This window comes from Petromyzon marinus, chromosome 17 (assembly GCF_048934315.1).
Source record: "Petromyzon marinus isolate PM22_M1 ecotype Great Lakes invasive population chromosome 17, UKy_Petmar_22M1.pri1.0, whole genome shotgun sequence".
NCBI lineage: Eukaryota > Metazoa > Chordata > Hyperoartia > Petromyzontiformes > Petromyzontidae > Petromyzon > Petromyzon marinus.
Window position 1 is genome coordinate 13,198,261 of NC_133683.1, and position 22,263 is coordinate 13,220,523.

Below are 22,263 nucleotides of genomic sequence, written 5' to 3' on the forward strand. Positions count from 1 at the left end.
TTCTTTACAAAGCGTTTCTCACATGAACGTTTTAATAGGCTACGGTTAACTATGCACTCCACTCCGAGCACCATTGTGTCTGATCATATGTTAAGTTGTTAAGATATGGAGCAGAGACGGGCGTGAGCCAGCGAGCGCGCTCGCACACACACGCACACACACACGCACACACACACGCACACACGCACGCACGCAAACACGCACACACGCACACACACGCGCACACGCACGCACAAACACGCACGCAAACACACACACACACACGCACGCACACACACACGCGCACACACGCATACACACGCACACACGCACGCGCACACGCACGCACACACGCACACAAACGCACGCAAACACACACACACGCACACACACACGCACGCAAGCACGCACACACGCACGCACGCACGCATACACGCACACACACGCGCACACACGCACAAGCGCGCGAGTACAGACACATGCAATAAGCCGGTTGCATTAATAATTGTTTTCCTAATTTATTAATTGAGCTGTAACCGGGAGAGCCCCAGTAGATGCTTTCCCACATTCTTTTTTGAAAAACAAAAAAGAGACAGAATCGTGGTATCATGATGCTCTCGCTTTATGATGAGTAAAGGACTGCGAGAATTAGTCGAGTGGAAGCTGGATATCAACACGGTTATGATAAAGGCAACAACTTCTCACATTAGGCTGGTGGGGAGGAAAAAGCAGAGGGCAACTTCTGATACGTAAATACAACGATTTTTAACGCATCCCGTAAGTCGCACGCACGGTCCTTCTGAGAAGTGCGTAGTTTCAGCAGCATTCGTTCAGCACAATCACAATTCCTGACCGGGTTCGACATGAAGAGTTGGGCTCGCTTGAAGCCACGCTCAGCGAGAACTGCCGCATGCTTCTTGGCAAGGAGCGCTCTCTGTTAGATGTGGGTCACCGTTACTCGCTAAACTCCTAATCCAGTAGAAGTCGGGTATCAGCACACCTAATAATGTAAGCATGAAATCAAAAGGCGGGCGATAAACACTCCTCCTCGCAATGTTTGTCTCTCCGCATATTTTTGAAGTTTTTATTTTATTTTTCACACGCATCCCGTCAGCCACACGGCCCACCTACTTGGAGGGCAAAGTTTCAGCAGCATTGGTTCAACGGAAGCCAAAGCTCCGGGGCCGGCGTCGACACTCCGAGTCGGGCTCGCTTGAAGCCACGCTCGGTGTGGACTGCCGGATGCTCGTTGGCAAGGAGCGCTCTCTGCTTCGATGTGGGTCCTCGTTCGACGCGAAACAATGCAATGCGCGACGCAGAACAGCCGTTAGCGTCGTTTGTGGAGAACACGAGGAGCAAAATAAACAAGCGGACAATGCGCCTCCTTCGCACGCCTGTCCCTCCACGTAAAAAAAATATAAATGTTATTTTTACACAACCCATATCCGAGCACAGTTCTGATATAGGCGACTCATGTTGGCATTACACTGGTGCAGGGGAAGTCAAAGAGCAACTAAGGATATAAGCACACTACTTCGGATTTAAGCACAGCCGGGCACACTCCCAAGGTCGTGTTTATATTTCCATCTTCTGCTGTGATATAAACACAATCATGCTCTTCAGTTTTTATTTTATATCCTCGAAAGCTTCACCGAATCTCCTTTGCACATTTTAGGATGGTCCTGCACTAAGGATGTTTTGGCCAGTGCCGCTGATGGAGTGACTTGCTATGTGGGATGAGAAGGCCAGGCCGGGAGCTCCCAAGGGAGAAACCCCCCACGCGTGCGAGCGGGAAGACGCTGAAAAGTGCCGCACGCATCGAGCATTTTCCACTGAGGCGGGAGATCGCAAGGGGTTATTTGCAGCTCTAATCCCAACCTTTGCCCCAGGGCAAAGGTTGGGTCGTGTTATCGGAGCGTTGAAATCCTTAGCAAGAAAGGGGCGAAGCCAATGTCTACAGATATTTGTTGCAGTTTTAACGTTATCCAAATATAATAAAGGGGTACATGCTTAACGCTGCAGTCCGTGGGCGCTGCGGTGGCATGGTGATTAACGCGCTGCGCCGTCAACCCTGTCGCCCCAGTTTGATTCCTGGCTGCAGCCTTCCAACGACCCACATTGATGAGCGCGATGAGGTGTGGTCAGAAAGTTCCACGAGTGAGACGGGCCGGGGGAGGTCTCCATCCATTGGTGGATTGAGAATAGATAGAAACGAGAAATATATTTAAACTAAACTATTTTTCGATTTAAAGCTTTCGTGACTGCAAGGATTCATCTTCTTTGGTTCTTTCGGTAAAGTCACGTAGAATGAGAATAAAATAATAAAATAAAACAATACAATTCTCACGACGTTTCTGCCACAACACAAGTGGCCTTCTTCAGGTGAAAGGAACAAACCTGTCGGGACGACAGAGCTACAATGTCGTTCCGACAGGTTTGTTCCTTTCACCTGAAGAAGGCCACTTGCGTTGTGGCCGAAACGTCGTGCGAATTTTATTGTTGTATTTTATTATTTTATTCTCATTCTACGTGACTTTACCGAAAGAACCAAAGAAGATGAACTATTTTTATTTTACCAGGTAAGTCTCATTAAGCTATGTAGCTCTTTTCAGAAGCGACCTGGCCACAAATGATAGCTCAACGAAGTGGCTTATCATGCGGGAATTTATAGCAGCCAAATGCTCGAAACGCATTTTGATTCTAAATGTGGAGGGAAAAACCGCAGGACCCGGAGAAAAATCCACGTGACCACGGGGGAGAGAAAGAGGGAGAACATGTAAACTGAAAATATACAACAGGCGTCAGGGTCGGGATCGAACCCATGACCTCCTGTTTACAAGGCGAGGTAGTTAACATCTTACCACCATGGCGCCCAGTTTGTTCTCTGCTGCGCGACAGTTGCGGGAGCTGGCAGAGGGAAGACGGTGATGGCGATGTGTTTTTGGGCACCTGTAGCGTCTGCTGTGATGTCCACGTGAGCTTCTAGAAGCTGCTTTTGTCCGCTGCTAGCTTCTTTTTTTTCCGAGAAAGAAGCCTCTGAGCTTCGCTAAACACCAGGCAGGCTCTTATCGCCACACAGTTGATATGATAATAAATTATGAATCATAATTAAAGCCCACATTTAAAAAAAAAAAAATTCAACGCGATTCATCGCCGATAATGTAGAATTTGAATCATAACAATCGTTTGCAACGATAAGTAGTGACTGTTTGGCCAACGGAGCGGCGAGTGATATCTGAACCAACGCTGGGTGCCTGCCATGTCACCAACCCACACCGGCCAGAGTGGTGAAAGTATGGTCAGGCACCGAACCCCTACGACCCCGACCCAGCACAGGCAGGAGTTCATCCAACAGTAGGTGGACAAAGTGGTTTCAAATTATTATTCTTGTTGTTGTTATTAATGGGTCATTTTGGGTGTATTTGGTGAGCCTTTGTGATTTAAAATAGCACTGGTGCGCGTATGTATGTGTGTACGTATGTTGAACTTCTTTCGCACCGTAATAGACAACCGTGCTAATCGGAGGTGTGGGGGAAGGACAATAAACTAGACACAAAAAGCAGTTCTAAAGAAAATCAGGCCTGTCGCGTCTTGTTTGTAATCATAAGAACAAACCTTCCCACAATGCATGGTGCCAGCAAATATTATAATTTGATTCAGTAAAAATGTGTTCACTTATTAGGAATCACTGCTGATTATTTAAGGCTTTTGCCTGGTACTCAGTTGCTACTATTTGGTAACGATTAATGTGCCAATTTAAAATGTAATTCTCGTCAGGCCCCATGGCGTTCAGTGCAGCCTCCGACTCTTAATATCCGCTATGAAACGTCATCAGCTGTGAATTTTTGTTTATGGCATTGCTGTTGACAAATGTGTTGAGTTTCTTTTCCATAAATGGTACACATTTGGTGGACTGGCATGAACAAGTGCCATCGTAACATTACGCGTTGCTACTTCTGCTTTATTTCCAAAGCTCCCCCATGTAAATATTTGGGCGTGCCATTCGCGGTTTCGAAGCTCGCCAACTGGACAGGTTTTCGTCGGCTTCGTCGCCCGACATTTATTTATTTATTTGTTCAAAACCAGCAGCCCCTGGTGGCCACCGGTTGCCACAAGTGGGTAACGTCAAATTAAATGTGATTGTTTCAATGCTCGTTTTAGGGGAAAACTAAGCGCCAAGTGGGTCTCTTTCAAGTGTTGGGGATTTGGCCATTTTACCGGTCCAGATTCTCAAAATCGCATTTGCCATTTGCTTCGGAGCTCTTTGCGCTGGGACTTGGAGCACGGGGGCCGGTGGCGGAGGTCAGCGGGCAAAAAAGATTCCACGCCTTCCCCAGAAGTCTAAAAGGAAAGGGGGTCCCTCGACGCTGATCAGAACAAGCAGACACAATCTGGCGTAAAATAGCGCGTTGCATTAGCGAACGCAGCCTGCTGTTTGTTCCTCGACGTTCACAAGCAGTGAAACGCCTCGGCCACCGATTATGCTGATGTGCAATAATTTGTTTTATTATTGCTGTTATTATGATTGTGTGTGTTTTTTTTATTCATCAAAATTCACTTTCATTTGTTGAAAATTACTACCCTAGCAGTTGTTGAACAACGTTTGTCAAAGGTTCAAGTTGAACCCCGTCTGGATTTTTATTTGAAAATAGTAACAACAAGCATAATTTATCGCCCTTGATCAATCCACTGCTGGTTGAAGGTCTCCCTATCGCGCATTGGTTAAGATAGGTTTTTGTTTAACCGTAATTAACTATGCAGGTCAGTGCAGGTTGAAGAGGGGGTGGTGGCGAAGGAAAGTGGGGGGGGGGGAGGGGGGGGCAGGATCGGTGCAGGTCGTGTGTGGGGTTTTCACCAAACTTCACATTCATTGAATTTAAGCGGGCACAGTAGCAAGTGAAATTAACACCTCGGCAGGGGTCCGTGTGAACTCGGCTCATCACTCCGTCTGTCTCCTCATCCTCCTCATCCTCCTCATCATCATCATCATCCTCATCCTCCTCCCTGTTCCCATTGGTTCCACAAAGACGGAACAATCCGCCAGGCTCACGCAAGGCGACGGACGCGCTTGTGTACGTCGAGTTCACACTGCGCAGATCGCACTGCGCACAGACGCACCAGAAGAAGATGCTCCGATATCGCCTTGGAGACTGTTGGTACAGCCTCGGAGTGTCGTGTTAGCGGGCATTTCAGATAGACGTTGGCCATAGGTGAAGGCCCAGTACAGGTTCAGATAGTACCTGCGACTGATGCCGCCGCTGGAATCGTAGCGTAGTTCGCTAAACTCCTGCAGCGCCACTCGGAGACAAAGGTGCCCCCCATGGAGCCTTGAAAACTTTTGGGGTGAGTGATGTTAACGAGCCCCTGTTAAGAGCAGCGTGTGCATGGCACGTGAGAGGGCGACGCGACGGCCAGCTGCTCATCTTGCTCGCTGTCTGCCGAGTGTCGATGTTTCACCCCCCCCCCCCCCCCCACCACACACACCGTGCGAGTGATATGGTGTGGCGCCTCCGTTAGCCACTGACCAGGCATCGAACCTCGGTAGGTTGTGTTTACGAGCTCATTTTTTCGCTTCCCGCTGCACCGCTGTGCTTCCCACACACACCGGTTCTGGATATCAATTTAAAGCTTGCGGTACGCGGTCACATTAATCAGGCTACACAACAGTGCGCAGCGCGATACCGTACATATTATAACAGTGGCCTTGGGGCGTTTCTTTTTTATCAACATCTGGAAGCTGTGGGACTTTACTGGAAAGTGGAAGAGGGGGGGGGGGGGGAATAACACAGGTGGCTCGGAGAAGAAGGGGGCGCGCGCTCTATGACTTTATAGATGACTCCACCACTTCCCAGCCCGCCTCTTCTTACATCCTACCCCAATTGATTCCCGTGCTGCCCGACGATCTGCGCTGGCGAGCAGACATCACAAGTCACGCGACACACCACCCACTACACTCCCCTCCCCTCCTCCTCTGCGCTTCGTGCCGGTATCGGCCAGTGGGATGTTATCGACTTGCGTTCGTGGGGGGCTTCGTGCATGCAGTTGGGCGCTTCGTGGGAAGGTCGGTGGGGGGGGGGGGGTGTGAGAAATGGATCAAGTGAAGTGTGGGAGGAAGACACGAATTGAGATTATTTCGATTATATTGCCGCTATGAATTTCCACGTGATCAAGCCACTTTGTTGAGCTGTCATTAGTGGCGGCCAGGTCGCGACTGAATAATACCAATACCTCAGTCGGCTTTTGCCTGGTAGGATGGGGGAATGGTTTCGGTTTTTTTCGTGTGTTTTTGGGGTGATTTGTCTGTCATATTTTTGTATTGTTCGCTGTTGTAGCGTTCTTACTCGCTCCTACTGGATATCTGCGAAAAAGAGCTTTACAGCTCATCAGACTCCTCCAGTACAATAATCCTGGCATCCAATCCGGTTCCTGGATCAGGTGTCACCTGTCGCCGATGTCAGCCACTGTTGGCAATCGAACTCGCGCGATAGGGCTTGCGACGGAGGGCGCTAACCACTACGCCGCTTCTCTCCGCTTCCCCGCCCCCAGTTATGACGGCCCCCCCCCCGCCCCCCCCCCCCCGGTGTTTCATGCCATTGTTGAGTCGTTCACTGCAGCAATTATCGGGGGAGGCACGAAGGAGTCGGATGTTTCGACACCAACGAGGAGCAGCTCGGCGATGAGCAAGTTGGCTGCTAACCGAACCCAACAATTACAATAATGTGCAGTCAGTCGGTCGGTCGGTCGGTCGGTTTATTTCGGGTAAGGCCCATTGAGCTCAGAGGCTGTTGTACAGTAGCGACCCGGGCCGACACGGCTGGGCTTGTTGCATGAGAAGGAAGGGTGTATGCCGGGGTTACGTAGAACAGAAGCTGAGACATTTTCTAAACGTGCCTCATCAATGATAGCACGCAAGAAAAGCAATAATTAAGGCCAACTGCTTATAATGTATGTCGAGTAAGCAATCCAAAATAACCAAGTTATGCATGGCACGAGTGAGAGGAACCCACATATGGCGTTTTTAAAATGGCATTTTAACAGCAAAAAATTACAATTGCATTTCTCAAATTTTAATTAAGTCTTTCCAATAAATGGATTTCTCAAGTTGCAGTCACGAATGACTTAAATGATTGGCATTCACATATGTTTCAGTAGTAGTTACCAAACAGCGTCTTCGATGCAGATTTGAAGATGGTAGGGGCAGAATATTGAGATTCGTGACCTCATGTGGAACATACCTTGTTCCACTTCTACTATATATAAAAAAATGAATATCTAACACGCGCACACACAGTCGTTCACTGTCTAGCCATTGAATAAAGACGATGCCGCATCACGCGTTTTCAGATGCGCTTCTGCGGCCGTCTGGAACGCTCTTGCTTACGATATTAGGAAGTCACTGCAGCTATGCACTTTTAAATCATCCAGATTTAAAACTAATTTCTTTAGAGCTGCTTTTTGTGTTTAGTTTGTTGTCCTTCACCTCTGATTAACACGGTTGGCTACGTACGGTGCGAAAGAAGTTCAAATTACATACAGCAAGGAATTTACTTATTCCTTTCATCACGGTCATTAACCACTGTAGTCTACGCGCCTTCAAAGGAGGGGACAGACAAACTACAGGAACTCTCTCTCTCTCCTGAATCAGACCACGACATTGGCTTTTAGCGCCTGATCATCATTGCTGCAATACACAATAATGGAGTGGAATCATAATACGAACGTTTGGAAATCATTGAGAAATCGAATTCTTCATGAAGAGCGGTCGAATTGAATGGGGGAAAGCCTGGTGGAGTGGGGTGGGGGGTTGGGGGGGGGGAGAGATCGGGGGGTGGGGGGGGGTCAGTGGAGGGTGCAGACGCTGCCTCTTAACAGCTCACCCAGCGCACTCCCCGCTTCTCGTAATCGCGTTTGCAGGTAGCAGATACTGCGCTTGCGACGCCGTGAGCGTGCGGGTGGGGTGGGGGACAATAATCGATGGCTGAAGGTTCTCGAGAGGCCAAACAAGTGCCCGGCATCGCCACCCTCTCTCATCCACCCTTCTCTCTCCCCCCCATCCACCCACCACCACCAACTCCGCCATCCGTCGCTCAGCTCCGCCAAAGACAAATGTCCCATTTATTTAGCCACGGGGCCCTTATCGCGGCGGCTCCAGGAGAGCGCGGAATGTGGAGATTGAGGGCAGGGTAGGGGGGGAGGCAGGGGCGAGGCAGGGGAAGGGGCAATTGTAGCTTCGCGCTCTCGGCGCACAAAAGGGGAGCACGTTGAAGGCGATCTTTATAGCGTTAAATTGAGTCTCTTTAAATACTGTGTACAGTGGCAGCCGGTGACACGCGGGGCGGCGGCAGCAGGAGGAGAGGAAGGGGACGACACGGCGTGGCGCAGGGAGCGGTAGGGGTTGGAGGTGGGGACGGTTGGGTGAGTGTGCGGGTTGGTGGGTGACTGTGTGAGTGGTTTGGTGAGTGACTGTGTGAGTGGGTTGGTGGGTGAGTGTGCGGGTGGGTGGGTGGGTAGGTGAGTGGGTGGCTTAGTGAGTGAGTGGGTGAGTGTGCGGCTGGGTGAGTGTGTGAGCGGGTGGGTGAGCGAGCGGGTGAATGTGTAGGTGAGTGTGTGAGCGGGTGGGTGAGCGAGTGGGTGAATGTGTAGGTGAGTGTGTGAGCGGGTGGGTGAGCGAGTGGGTGAATGTGTAGGTGAGTGTGTGAGCGGGTGGGTGAGCGAGCGGGTGAATGTGTAGGTGAGTGTGTGAGCGGGTGGGTGAGCGAGCGGGTGAATGTGTAGGTGAGTGAGTGAGCAGGTGGGTGAGCGAGTGGGTGAATGTGTAGGTGAGTGTGTGAGCAGGTGGGTGAGCGAGCGGGTGAATGTGTAGGTGAGTGTGTGAGCGGGTGGGTGAGCGAGTGGGTGAATGTGTAGGTGAGTGTGTGAGCGGGTGGGTGAGCGAGTGGGTGAATGTGTAGGTGAGTGTGTGAGCGGGTGGGTGAGCGAGCGGGTGAATGTGTAGGTGAGTGTGTGAGCGGGTGGGTGAGCGAGCGGGTGAATGTGTAGGTGAGTGAGTGAGCAGGTGGGTGAGCGAGTGGGTGAATGTGTAGGTGAGTGTGTGAGCGGGTGGGTGAGCGAGCGGGTGAATGTGTAGGTGAGTGAGTGAGCAGGTGGGTGAGCGAGTGGGTGAATGTGTAGGTGAGTGTGTGAGCGGGTGGGTGAGCGAGTGGGTGAATGTGTAGGTGAGTTTGTGAGCAGGTGGGTGAGCGAGCGGGTGAATGTGTAGGTGAGTGAGTGAGCAGGTGGGTGAGCGAGTGGGTGAATGTGTGGATGAGTGAGTGAGCAGGTGGGTGAGTGAGTGGGTGAATGTGTAGGTGAGTGTGTGAGCGGGTGGGTGAGTGAGTGGGTGAACGTGTAGGTGAGTGAGTGAGCAGGTGGGTGAGCGAGTGGGTGAATGTGTAGGTGAGTGAGTGGGACTTGTGAGCCTGAGGTTTGGAGGCGGGGGTGAGGTGGGGGTCCCGCCGAGCGACCACGCTGTTGGGAAACATTTGCGGCCTAGATGGTGGCCACCCCCCCCCCCCCCGGCAAGTCCACGTCGCTCGCCGTGTTCGCAGCTTGTGGCACACGCTTGCTCGCGCCACAAGTAAATATAGCGCCGCGCGCTAAATTTAGAACCATTGCGGGGGTGGTGGTGGGTGGGGTGGGGTGGTGCGTGCGGTCTCGGGGAGGGGGGGGGGGTCCCAGACGCTCAAGTTTTTGCTGCTGCCACGGGCATTCTCTCCCATTGTCCAGAGCCCTTGCTCCCCCCTCCCCACCCACCCTCCTCCTCCTAGCTCACTCACTCTTCGCGGCGCTGCGCTATTTGTGTGTGCGCTTTTTCGTCCGCACCGCGTGAGTCACGGGGCGCGTGCAGAGCGGTTATTCGAATTTACGGATTTCGAGTGGACCCCCGTGTGGAGCCCCCCGGGGGTGCCGTGCTGCCTCGGTGCCTACTACCTGGGCGCTACGCCGGGCTGTTTGGCTCCCTGCGGCTGCGGACGTCGAGAGCGCTTCGCAGCCTGCAGTTCTGAAATTGCGGCGCTTTTTATATTTTTTTCGTCGTAGCTCTCGCCCCCCACGTCGTCGACTCGAGCGGTGTGCGCGCATCCCGCGTTGGCGCGTGCTGTCGGTCGCTGTTGTCGATCCCGTTGGGTCGCGCGTCGAGATGCGGGAGCAACGATTTGTGGACGGCAGTTTTTTTGCCGTGCCCGTGGTGTCATTGTGTGCCGGCGCGTGAAGAGGCGGACGACGGCAACGACGGAGCATGGTGAACCCAACCCTGGCTGACCCTTGTTTGCGAATTGTAATTGCAAGGAGATGCCGTGGTTGGGCGAAATTACGAAATTGCAACGAGCTTGGATGGGGGCCAGCGAGCCACTCCTAATGCGCCTTGGCTAGGAAGGTCTCCTGTTTCCAACCGGTGTTCCGTGGGAGCTCGCTCCTTCTCCACAGCTGCCCCCACTGTCTGGAATACCACCATCCCCACCCTCTGCAGAGACCTTTCCCGAGTCCAAGTCCAACCTAACTTTGAGCCGTTACCGTGTTGCCTTACTTGCTCTTAAACAAAAATCCCCTCCCCATCAGTTCTTAAATGCCGACTATTTGTGTAGCATCCGCAGATGCTTTATACACCCAAATTGTCCCCGTTATTCCGATAGGGGGGGTGGGATTTTACCAGCTGCGCATGTTCAATATATCCCCATTACATAATATATGGCCTTTTAGACTGTTGGGATCGGTTCTGTCACCGAGCACCTATTAAGCCCGTAACAGCACAAGGAGGAGGGTCATGTGTTGGCAGCTCCACACCCGGCCACCTTTGTTCCTCCAGTGCTGATGTTTACACATTGTGCCGTGTACTCATTTAAAGCCGAGTCGACCTTGCGGGGAGGCCTCGAACCGGTCGAGGTGTCACTCGCCACTGACCAGGAATTGAACCTAGGCACGGGGCAGCGTTGATAATGCAGAACGTTCACCGCGGGGCCACCAGCAAATGTGGGGATCACGAGCGACACTGCGCAATCACATTACGGGGCTGTATTGTGTTAAGAGGAGGAGAGACGGGAGAGATGCGATTGGCTGTTTTGCGTGTGTGCTGGGTCCGTCGGTTGATCATTATTACATCGCAGTGACCGTGCGAGCTGTTCAGTGGCTTCAGGAGGGCCCTTAATCCAGCAGTGGATTGACCGTGGCCGCTGCCGATGTTGAGTGTACTCGCTGAGCGATACGCTCGGTGTGTCTGCATTCAAACAAAGGCAAAAGCACGAGAGAATGTGGCTCTCTGCAGCAATTGCGATTGTAGGGCCGGTAACGAGCACACGACGGACGTTACTGCCTACACACTTTCATCCAGACTATTTTAAACCATTTAAAAAATCTGGACATTCATTGTTTTTTTTTTCCTTCGTAAATGTTGACGATGAAAACCGTAGATTTTTTAATGATCTAATTATAACAAAAAACAGAACATGCAACCCCGATGAACTCTGCGATAGCGCTCAAAGTCAACTCCTTGCGCCGTCTCCCCGCTCTAACCACCGCGTGGCGGTGCTCATCTTTGGTGGCTCTGAGCCAGCAGTGCCAATTTCCACATTCCCATGGCAGGGTGCCAGCTGTAGTCACACAGTTGCCAGTGCGTCTGTTGGATTAACACGTTTTACTTTCCACAAAGCGGCGCTCGTATTGGTTTCACACGTACGCTTTCGCGAACAATATTATCCATAGTAGAGGCTTTGGGTTGGATCGCGTAAATATAAATGCGTCGTTAAACCCGTGGGTTATGTTGTGGGTTTACTCTCCAACACACCGGTGTGCCGTACGAGATTACGTGAAAAACCCTTACTAATTGGTATAACGACACATTTAGATTTACGCGATCTAACCCAACAACATCTATTATGGTACTAAATTTTATCGGCCAGTAGGGGTGATGGGCTGGATTAACCACCGACGCGGTTTAGAACTGGCAACTTTCCGGTGGTTCGTTTGGACAGTCTAAGCCACCGGGCCCATACGATACTCTGCTGCTATACATCAGCAGTGTAACAATTCATATATGTTGCAGGTTATGGGGCCTACATGACCCTTTGCAGCCACTACACTCACCGCAGTGTTAAAAATAGAATCCATCCTTGGATGAAATTGCAGCCTTGAATCGCGATAACCCACAGAATCGCTGTTGGGATGTCGAATCAAGTCGTTGCACGTACTCTGTAGCATCCTATAAGTTTAGGTGGAGCAATTCAATGATTTAGTCACGATAAAATGAGTATCACTTTCTTGGTAGGATCACGCTGTGACTGTCCTATGGAGAGTCACTCCCCTGTCATAGTAACGTGAAATGCCCGCCGCTGGTTCAAGGTTGCAAACAGCCAAAGGTGTTTCCCGGTCACACGTGTTCACTCGAGTGGGAAACTTATGCTCTTCGCCGTTTCATTTGACATTCATTCATTCATTCGGCTGCCTTCACGAGTTGCTCACCCAGCCGTACATTAGAGACCTTCATTGTGCCCCTCATATCGGCAGCGTTGCTTTAAGGCCATCAGGTGCAAGTCTGAAATTACGAAAGATTGCTAAGATGAAGAAAAAGCTCAGCTGCTTCCTTTGCAGATATCCCGCCCCTTTGATGTCGCACATCTGACGGATATCTGCCAACTTAAGCGGGGATCTGTAAAACGCAATTATTTCTGAATATAATGTGTTTGTGTGTGTGTCCGTGTCCGTGCGACGATAGACAGCTCGTGTTTACGACAGCTCGTGTTTACGACAGAGCTGTCGTCATTGTGCTCGTGCCCGCGTACACACGAAGTGTCCGGAACGTGGGTTCATGAGTTAACGCTGCACCTTGCAGGTGAAGCTGTGAACACTGACACAAAAAAATGTTTTATTCTCATTAAAGATGGAACCAAACTTTTTTTATTTTACCCCCACATCTACGCTGTAATGGTTATATCAAGGGAAACGTTATAATTACAAAAAAAATGTAACAAAAACGTTGTCTGATGACTTATCAATCATCTGAGTGCTATCAAAGTCTCTCTCTCCCCATATAAAGATATACTCTACGGGTTAACGAACTCTTGCTTGACAAAATTTGTTTTTATATTTTCGCCGCCGTTCATTTAAACTTGTCCAGCCGAATCGGTGCTGTAGCCTTACAAATGATTTGAATCCCGGCATGAGGTCGCCCACCATCATCACCAACTCTGCAAGGTTGCTACAAAATAAGTATCGCTTAATGTCAAACCAATCGCCGGTTGTTGGTGTTGTTGTTGGTTATATCCAGATCTCCATTGAACAAAAAAAAACTACAACTTTCGCTTCCCACAGTGTTTCTCAACGTTGTCAACGTTAAGGCAACTTCTCCTCGTGCACGTTAACGCAATAAACCTGACGGGATTATCGCTTCTATCGCATCGGCGATGGTTAGTACAAATTTTATTTGACGTTTCCCCCATCCGCCCCCTCCCCCCCCCCCCCCCGAGTGATTCACCACCGCCATTCAACTCCCCCAATTTTCCACGCGGCCGCGTAATTTCGTTACACGTGCGTTGCGCGCAGCTTCTAATATTTCCGCACCCCACCTACTCCTCTGAGAGGTGTTCATACGTCCACGTGGATTTTTTTCTTTCAAAAAGCAAAAGCTTGCGGTACGCTACACGAGACCACAAGGTCGATGACAGAATTCGGAAAAACGTCGAACGGGGCTCCTGACAAAAACCGAATAACTAACGTGATAGTTGGAGAGAACCAAAAAAAACCATAACATATTACGTCGCCCGTATAAAAAGCGTGACGCGGTAGCTGCCAAAGAGGGATTTGTTGTGTGTCGCTTCGGAAAGTCACTCGGCCACCAAGTTCGCTTGACGTTGGAAAGAGAATTACGGAACTCACGAGTTCAAGTAGGGGGGCGGCGGGAGGGTGGGGAAACACATTTCACGGTCCTCATGTGAAGTTTGATTTCAATCTGCTCACCGTTTCCTTGTGGGTTTTTTCCCAACATTTTATTTTGAATTAAAAAAAAAACACACACACAGATGCACCCACTGAATCCTGGGAATAGCATCCTGTCTGGCAGAGTGCATTGTGGATAAATCGCGCTTAATCATTTGCGAAGAATTCCAGTGCGGTCATGTAACTGAGAATCCGTACGCACGCAAGTGCTTGTGCTAACATTTTTTGTCACGTGACGTATGAACAGTGAAGAGAGACAAAACTCGCTGCTTTCATCATTGATATTGCCTCGCAGCAGAACAATCTAGAACACCGTGGCGCTTTGTCGCGGAGCAGTAGCGCAGTGGGTAGCGGCACTAAGCTGTGAACCCTGGCGACCTGAGTTCCATTCCCGGCCACAGCGAGACGTCGGTGGCGAGTGGTATCCTGCCTTTGCGGCCTCCCTTTGCCAACTGGCACCGATCAGTATGGGGAAGTAAAGTCAAAACAACCTTCGTGACACGTGATCATGCACTGGGTTGGCAAGTGGTTGTACATTGTATTATTTACATATATATTTATATTTCACGGGACCTACTTTGCCAGTACCAAAATATGAGAATAGGGTTTTCCCTTGTTTTTTTTTCTGGCAACAAAACAGGTGTTGATTTAACACCTTTCAGGACTAGGCTCAAAAGAAAGCTGTCTCTGGTGTGGACCAATCAGTTTAAAAGGCAATGCATATATTATGTTCTTGGTTATTTCGGTATAGTCGCGTAGAAAGAACCAAGAATATGAATCCCTGCAGTCACGAAAGCTTTAAATCAAAATGTAATGCATATATTATCAGAGTATGCTTTTTGTTTGATGATTCCTTGTGAAAAGGTTTCAGTTTGGTGTTTTAACATCTCAACACAGCTGTTTTGTTGCCAGAAAAAAGGGGAAAACCTATTCTCATATATTTATATTATGAAAGTGTTGAGCAATATAACTTCTTCAGAGCAGAGAGGGGTGGTGTGTAAGAGACCACACTTTACACCGTGATGCCCGAGAGCATGGAATCGATGCGTGAACAGTTGTGCATTAATGACTTTATTATATCTACGTTTGTTTACCGAGAAATGTTTCACCGAGTCTCGACTCGTTTTCAGGAGGGTCTTGCCAAGTTTTTGCAGGAGCAGGTGGGGGGGGGGGGGAGGCGATGTTGCTACTGTTTGTAATCTCAATCGAGTAAATTTGCGGGTAATTGTTCAGCATTGGGATGTTTTGGCCAATACCAGCTCCATTACAGATGGGACTATTTGTTAGCTACAGGAGAAAACCAGAGGACGTGAGGGGAAACCCATTCGGAACATGGGGGGACAACACACACTCTCACTCACACTCTCACACACTCTCACTCTCACACACACTCTCACTCTCTCACTCTCACACACACTCTCACTCTCACACACTCCACTCACACTCTCACTCACACCCTCACACACTCTCACACACTCTCACTCACACACTCTCACTCACACTCTCACACACACCCTCACACACTCTCACTCACACTCTCCCACACTCCACTCACACTCTCACACACTCCACTCACACTCTCACTCACACCCTCACACACTCTCACACACTCTCACTCACACTCTCACACACTCTCACTCACACCCTCACACACACCCTCACACACTCTCACTCACACTCTCCCACACTCCACTCACACTCTCACACACTCCACTCACACTCTCACACACACTCTCACTCACACTCTCACACACTCTCACTCTCACACACACTCTCACTCTCTCACTCTCACACACACTCTCACTCTCACACACTCCACTCACACTCTCACTCACACCCTCACACACTCTCACACACTCTCACTCACACACTCTCACTCACACTCTCACACACACCCTCACACACTCTCACTCACACTCTCCCACACTCCACTCACACTCTCACACACTCCACTCACACTCTCACTCACACCCTCACACACTCTCACACACTCTCACTCACACTCTCACACACTCTCACTCACACCCTCACACACACCCTCACACACTCTCACTCACACTCTCCCACACTCCACTCACACTCTCACACACTCCACTCACACTCTCACACACACTCTCACACTCTCACACACTCTCACTCACACTCTCACACACTCTCACTCACACGCTCCCACACACTCTCACACTCTCACACACGCACTCCTAACTCTCCCACACTCCACTCACACTCTCACACACTCCACTCACACTCTCACACTCTCACACACACCCTCACACACTCTCACTCACACTCTCACACTCACACACAAACCCTCACACACGCACTCACACTCCCACACACTCCACTCACACTCTCACACACTCTCACTCACACTCTCACACACTCCACTCACACTCTCACACACTCTCACTCACACTCTCACACACTCTCACTCTCACACACACTCTCACACTCTCCCACACTCCACTCACACACTCACACACACTCTCACACTCTCACACACTTCACTCACACTCTCACACACACCCTCACACTCTCCCACACTCCACTCACACACTCACACACACTCTCACACTCTCACACACTTCACTCACACTCTCACACACACCCTCACACACGCACTCACACTCCCACACACTCCACTCACAATCTCACACACTCTCACCCACACTCTCATACACACTCTCACACTCTCACACACGCACTCCCACTCTCCCACACTCCACTCACACTCTCACACACACTCTCACACTCTCACACACTCCACTCACACTCCCACTCACACTCTCACACACTCCACTCACACTCTCACACACTCTCACTCACACTCTCACACACACTCTCACACTCTCACACACTCACACACTCACACTCTCACCAACTCTCACACACTCTCACACTCTCAAACATGCACTCACACTCCACTCACTCTCACACACTCACAAACTCCACTCACACTCTCACACACGCACTCACACTCTCACACACGCACTCCCACTCTCCCACACTACACTCACACTATCACACACTCCACTCACACTCCACTCACACTCTCACACTCTCACACACTTCACTCACACTCTCACACTCTCACACTCTCACACACTCCACTCACACTCTCACACACTCTCACTCACACTCTCACACTCTCACACACTCCACTCACACTCCACTCCCACTCTCACACACTCACACTACAGACACACACTCACACTCGCACACACCCCACTCACACTCTCACACACTCCACTCACACTCCACTCCACTCACACTCTCACACACTCACTCTCACACTCCACTCACACTCTCACACTCCACTCACACACTCTCACACACTCTCACACACTCCACTCACACTCTCACATACTCCACTCACACTCTCACACACTCCACTCTTACTCTCTCACACTCCACTCACACTCTGCAGAACAGGGGGCACAACAAACACACTCCACTCACACACTCTCACACTCCACTCACACTCTCACACACTCTCACACACTCCACTCACACTCTCACACACTCCACTCACACTCTCACACACTCCACTCACGCTCTCTCACACTCCACTCACACTCTCACACACTCTCACACACTCACACACTCCACTCACACTCTCACACACTCCACTCACACTCTCACACACTCCACTCACACTCTCACACACTCCACTCACACTCTCACACACTCCACTCACACTCTCACACACTCCACTCACACTCTCACACACTCCACTCACGCTCTCTCACACTCCACTCACACTCTCACACACTCTCACACACTCTCACACACTCCACTCACACTCTCACACACTCCACTCACACTCTCACACACTCCACTCACACACTCCACTCACACTCTCACACACTCCACTCACACTCTCACACACTCCACTCACACTCTCACACACTCCACTCACACTCTCACACACTCCACTCACACTCCACTCACACACTCCACTCACGCTCTCTCACACTCCACTCACACTCTGCAGAACAGGGGGCACAACAAACACACTCCACTCACACACTCTCACACTCCACTCACACTCTCACACACTCTCACATACTCTCACACACTCCACTCACACCCCACTCACACACTCCACTCATGCTCTCTCACACTCCACTCACACTCTGCAGAACAGGGGGCACAACAAACACACTCCACTCACACACTCTCACACTCCACTCACACTCTCACACACTCTCACACACTCTCACACACTCCACTCACACTCCACTCACACACTCCACTCATGCTCTCTCACACTCCACTCACACTCTGCAGAACAGGGGGCACAACAAACACACTCCACAATGAAAGGTCGTCCGAGCCGGTATTCGAACCCAGGGCCTCCCTTGCTGTGAGGCGCGCGTGTTACCACTGCGGCCACTGATTAAATGTTCATCCCGTTGTTTTTGAGTGCAGAGGTTTTGCACATTTACGTGAAGCAAATCTGTTTTTCCAGTACAATCATGGGCCATGTGCTTTCCAGGTCTCAGTTTAAGCCACTTGTGCATCTGATTTTAAGTCTGGCCCTAATTCCTGGCTTTTAGTATCAGGAATCTTATTATTGTGAGCACTACGAGTGTCACTGTTTTTTTGAAGGCACCACTTGGGTTAACGTGCAAGGCTTGGCTGGTGAGCATGAAATGAATTAATGTAGCACCGTGTGTGTTACAAGGTAATGAGTGTGGCTCTTTAACAGTAGGCACAATATACATCTGTTCGGTCATTATTATTATTCGTTTTACAATTGAACCTTGATATAATTACAACTCTTGGGAGCGTGCCCAGTTGTTCTTATATCCGAAGTAGTGTGCTTATGTCCAAAGTTGTCCTTTGCCTCCCCCCCCCTGTCCCACCAGTGTAATGTCAGCATGAGTCGCCTATATCAGAACTGTGCTCATATGGGTTGTATAAAAACAACATTTATATTTGTTTTACGTGGAGGGACAGGCGTGGGAAGGAGGCGCATTGTCCGCTTGTTTATTTTGCTCCTCGTGTTCTCCACAAACGACGCTAACGGCTGTTCTGCGTCGCGCATTGCATTGTTTCGCGTCGAACGAGGACCCACATTGAAGCAGAGAGCGCTCCTTGCCAACAAGCATCCGGCAGTCCACACCGAGCGTGGCTTCAAGCGAGCCCGACTCGGAGTGTCGACGCCGGTCCCGGAGCTTTGGCTTCCGTTGAAGCAATGCTGCTGAAACTTTGCCCTCCCAGTACAGTTAGGGGGAAAAAGTATTTGATCCCCTGCTGATTTTGTACGTATGCCCACTGACAAAGAAATGATCAGTCTATAATTTTAATGGTAGGTTTATTTGAACAGTGAGAGACAGAATAACAACAAAAAAATCCAGAAAAACGCATGTCAAAAATGTTATGAATTGATTTGCATTTTAATGAGGGAAATAAGTATTTGACCCCTCTGCAAAACATGACTTAGTACTTGGTGGCAAAAACCCTTGTTGGCAATCACAGAGGTCAGACGTTTCTTGTAGTTGGCCACCAGGTTTGCACACATCTCAGGAGGGATATTGTCCCACTCCTCTTTGCAGATCTTCTCCAAGTCATTAAGGTTTCGAGGCTGACGTTTGGCAACTCGAACCTTCAGCTCCCTCCACAGATTTTCTATGGGATTAAGGTCTGGAGACTGGCTATGCCACTCCAGGACCTTAATGTGCTTCTTCTTGAGCAACTCCTTTGTTGCCTTGGCCGTGGGTTTTGGGTCATTGTCATGCTGGAAACCCATCCACGACCCATTTTCAATGCCCTGGCTGAGAGAAGGAGGTTCTCACCCAAGATTTGACGGTAAATGGCCCCGTCCATCGTCCCTTTGATGCGGTGAAATTGTCCTGTCCCCTTAGCAGAAAAACACCCCCAAAGCATAATGTTTCCACCTCCATGTTTGACGGTGGGGATAGTGTTCTTAGGGTCATAGGCAGCATTCCTCCTCCTCCAAACACGGCGAGTTGAGTTGATGCCAAAGAGCTCCATTTTGGTCTCATCTGACCACAACACTTTCACCCAGTTGTCCTCTGAATCATTCAGATGTTCATTGGCAAACTTCTGACGGGCATGTATATGTGATTTTTGAGCAGGGGGACCATGCGGGCGCTGCTTCAGTCCGTCACGGCATAGTGTGTTATCAAATGTTTTCTTGGTGACTATGGTCCCAGCTGCCTTGAGATCATTGACAAGATCCTCCCGTGTAGTTCTGGGCTGATTCCTCACCGTTCTCATGATCATTGCAACTCCACGAGGTGAGATCTTGCATGGAGCCCCAGACCAAGGGAGGTTGACAGTTCTTTTGTGTTTCTTCCATTTGCGAATAATCGCACCAACTGTTGCCACCTTCTCACCAAGCTGATTGGCAATGGTCTTGTAGCCCATTCCAGCCTTGTGTAGGTCTACAATCTTGTCCCTGACATCCTTGGAGAGCTCTTTGGTCTTGGCCATGGTGGAGAGTTTGGAATCTGATTGATTGCTTCTGTGGACAGGTGTCTTTTATACAGGTAACAAGCTGAGATTAGGAGCACTCCCTTTAAGAGTGTGCTCCTAATCTCAGCTCGTTACCTGTATAAAAGACACCTGGGAGCCAGAAATCTTTCTGATTAAGAGGGGGTCAAATACTTATTTCCCTCATTAAAATGCAAATCAATTTATAACATTTTTGACATGCGTTTTTCCGGATGTTTTGTTGTTATTCTGTCTCTAACTGTTCAAATAAACCTACCATTAAAATTTTAGACTGATAATTTCCTTATCAGTGGGCAAACGTACAAAATCAGCAGAGGATCAAATACTTTTTTTTTCCCTCACCGTAGGTGGGCCGTGTGGCTGACGGGATGTGTGACGAAAAACAACTCAACAAATCACGCGGATAGACAAATGTTGTGAGGAGGAGTGTTGTATCGCCTGCCCCTTTTGATATCATGCTTACATTAGGTGCGCTTATACCCAACTTCTGCCATTATTGGGAGGTGGTAGCAACTCTGGTCTTCATTGGCTTCTGTCCGTGGTCCTTAACCGTCGTCACACATCCAGGATGGGCTCACACCCACGCACCTCAAGAAGGCAAAGCTCATCTTCTTCTACACTCGCTACCCCAGCTCCAACATACTCAAGCTCTACTTTCCCGACGTCAAGGTGAGCACTCACCTGCATCCTCACCCGCTCCCTCACCTGCGCTGTCACCGACGATGCAAGATTTTAGCGCTCGCCTCTGCGCAAGCCCGAATTCTCAATCGACACGCCTGACCACGCTTGCACAGCGTAACGATGATGCTTCATTTGTAGCAACAATCGAATCTTGCAAATTGCATCTAAAAACACCGTAGGATGTTGTGGCACGGAGGTGCTGGAAAACCACCGAAAAGTTTGGATGGCACGAACCTTTTGCCCAAGCTTTGTGATCCTCTATTTGTATTTTTGGACAACTCCATTCGCGAGCTGTAAGCAAACCTCTCCACGTTCGCATTGACCCGCACTCGAGACCCATTGCTGAGGCCTGGCAGGATGGCTCTTTGCTGAGCGCAACAGAAGGTCTCTGAGTTCGAATCCCAGATGGGATGTGACTTGGCCATTAATGGTCTCCGGGGTCCATAAAAACGAGCACTGCTTTGTGGGAGAGAGCAACAGTGGTTGTACACCTGGAGAGATTGGTCTCTGCACCGGGAATGTGAAATTTACACCGCTCTTTTCGCAGGTGAAATCGTTTGAGCGTGGAGACATTTTAGAAAGTTTTTGTTGTATGTATGTATATATGTTGAACTTCTTTGGCGGCATACGTAGCCAACCGCACTGATCGGAGAACATGTCCATATTTACTGGAAATACATTTTCCAACAACGTGTATGCATACAAATAACAAAAAATTACATGCAACTTACATCAGTGTTAGTACCGCCGAATTCCATTGTTTTACGTCCGATTATTTTTCCCAATTAAAAAAAAAATCACTGCATTTTTTCCCCCCCAGTAGCGTCGCCACTCAAAAGCTGACGCCGTGGTCGTGTCGACCCACCAAGTGTCGTTCTCCTGCCGGCCTACTTTTTGTTCCACCCAATTTTACTTCGAGATACACGTGGGATTCCAATGGAAAAATCTAATTCGCCGCGGTGGGCTGCAACGTGCGTCTTTGTTGGTCAAAATGTGGTCTGTGACGCAAGATAAGTGGACCCTCTATTGGCAGGCTGATCAACATTTCAGATTAACCGGCAGTCGTGCTTACGTACAAAATATACTAAGCGACTGCATTGGCAGTGGTCATGAGCACAAACATATATATTTAACATTTTATTACGACGTTCGTCG

At 49.7% G+C, this 22,263-nt stretch overlaps 1 protein-coding gene across 2 annotated transcripts in view; it reads left to right on the plus strand.

The window, feature by feature from the left end:
- LOC116943320 (uncharacterized) overlaps positions 1-22,263 on the plus strand; it is a 125,480-nt gene that overhangs the window by 43,259 nt on the left and 59,958 nt on the right. For both annotated transcript variants that reach the window (XM_032956094.2, XM_076067635.1), the window contains exon 3: positions 20,989-21,096. In XM_032956094.2, the coding sequence (XP_032811985.2) occupies positions 20,989-21,096 (108 nt within the window). The remainder of the gene's footprint in view (positions 1-20,988; positions 21,097-22,263) is intronic.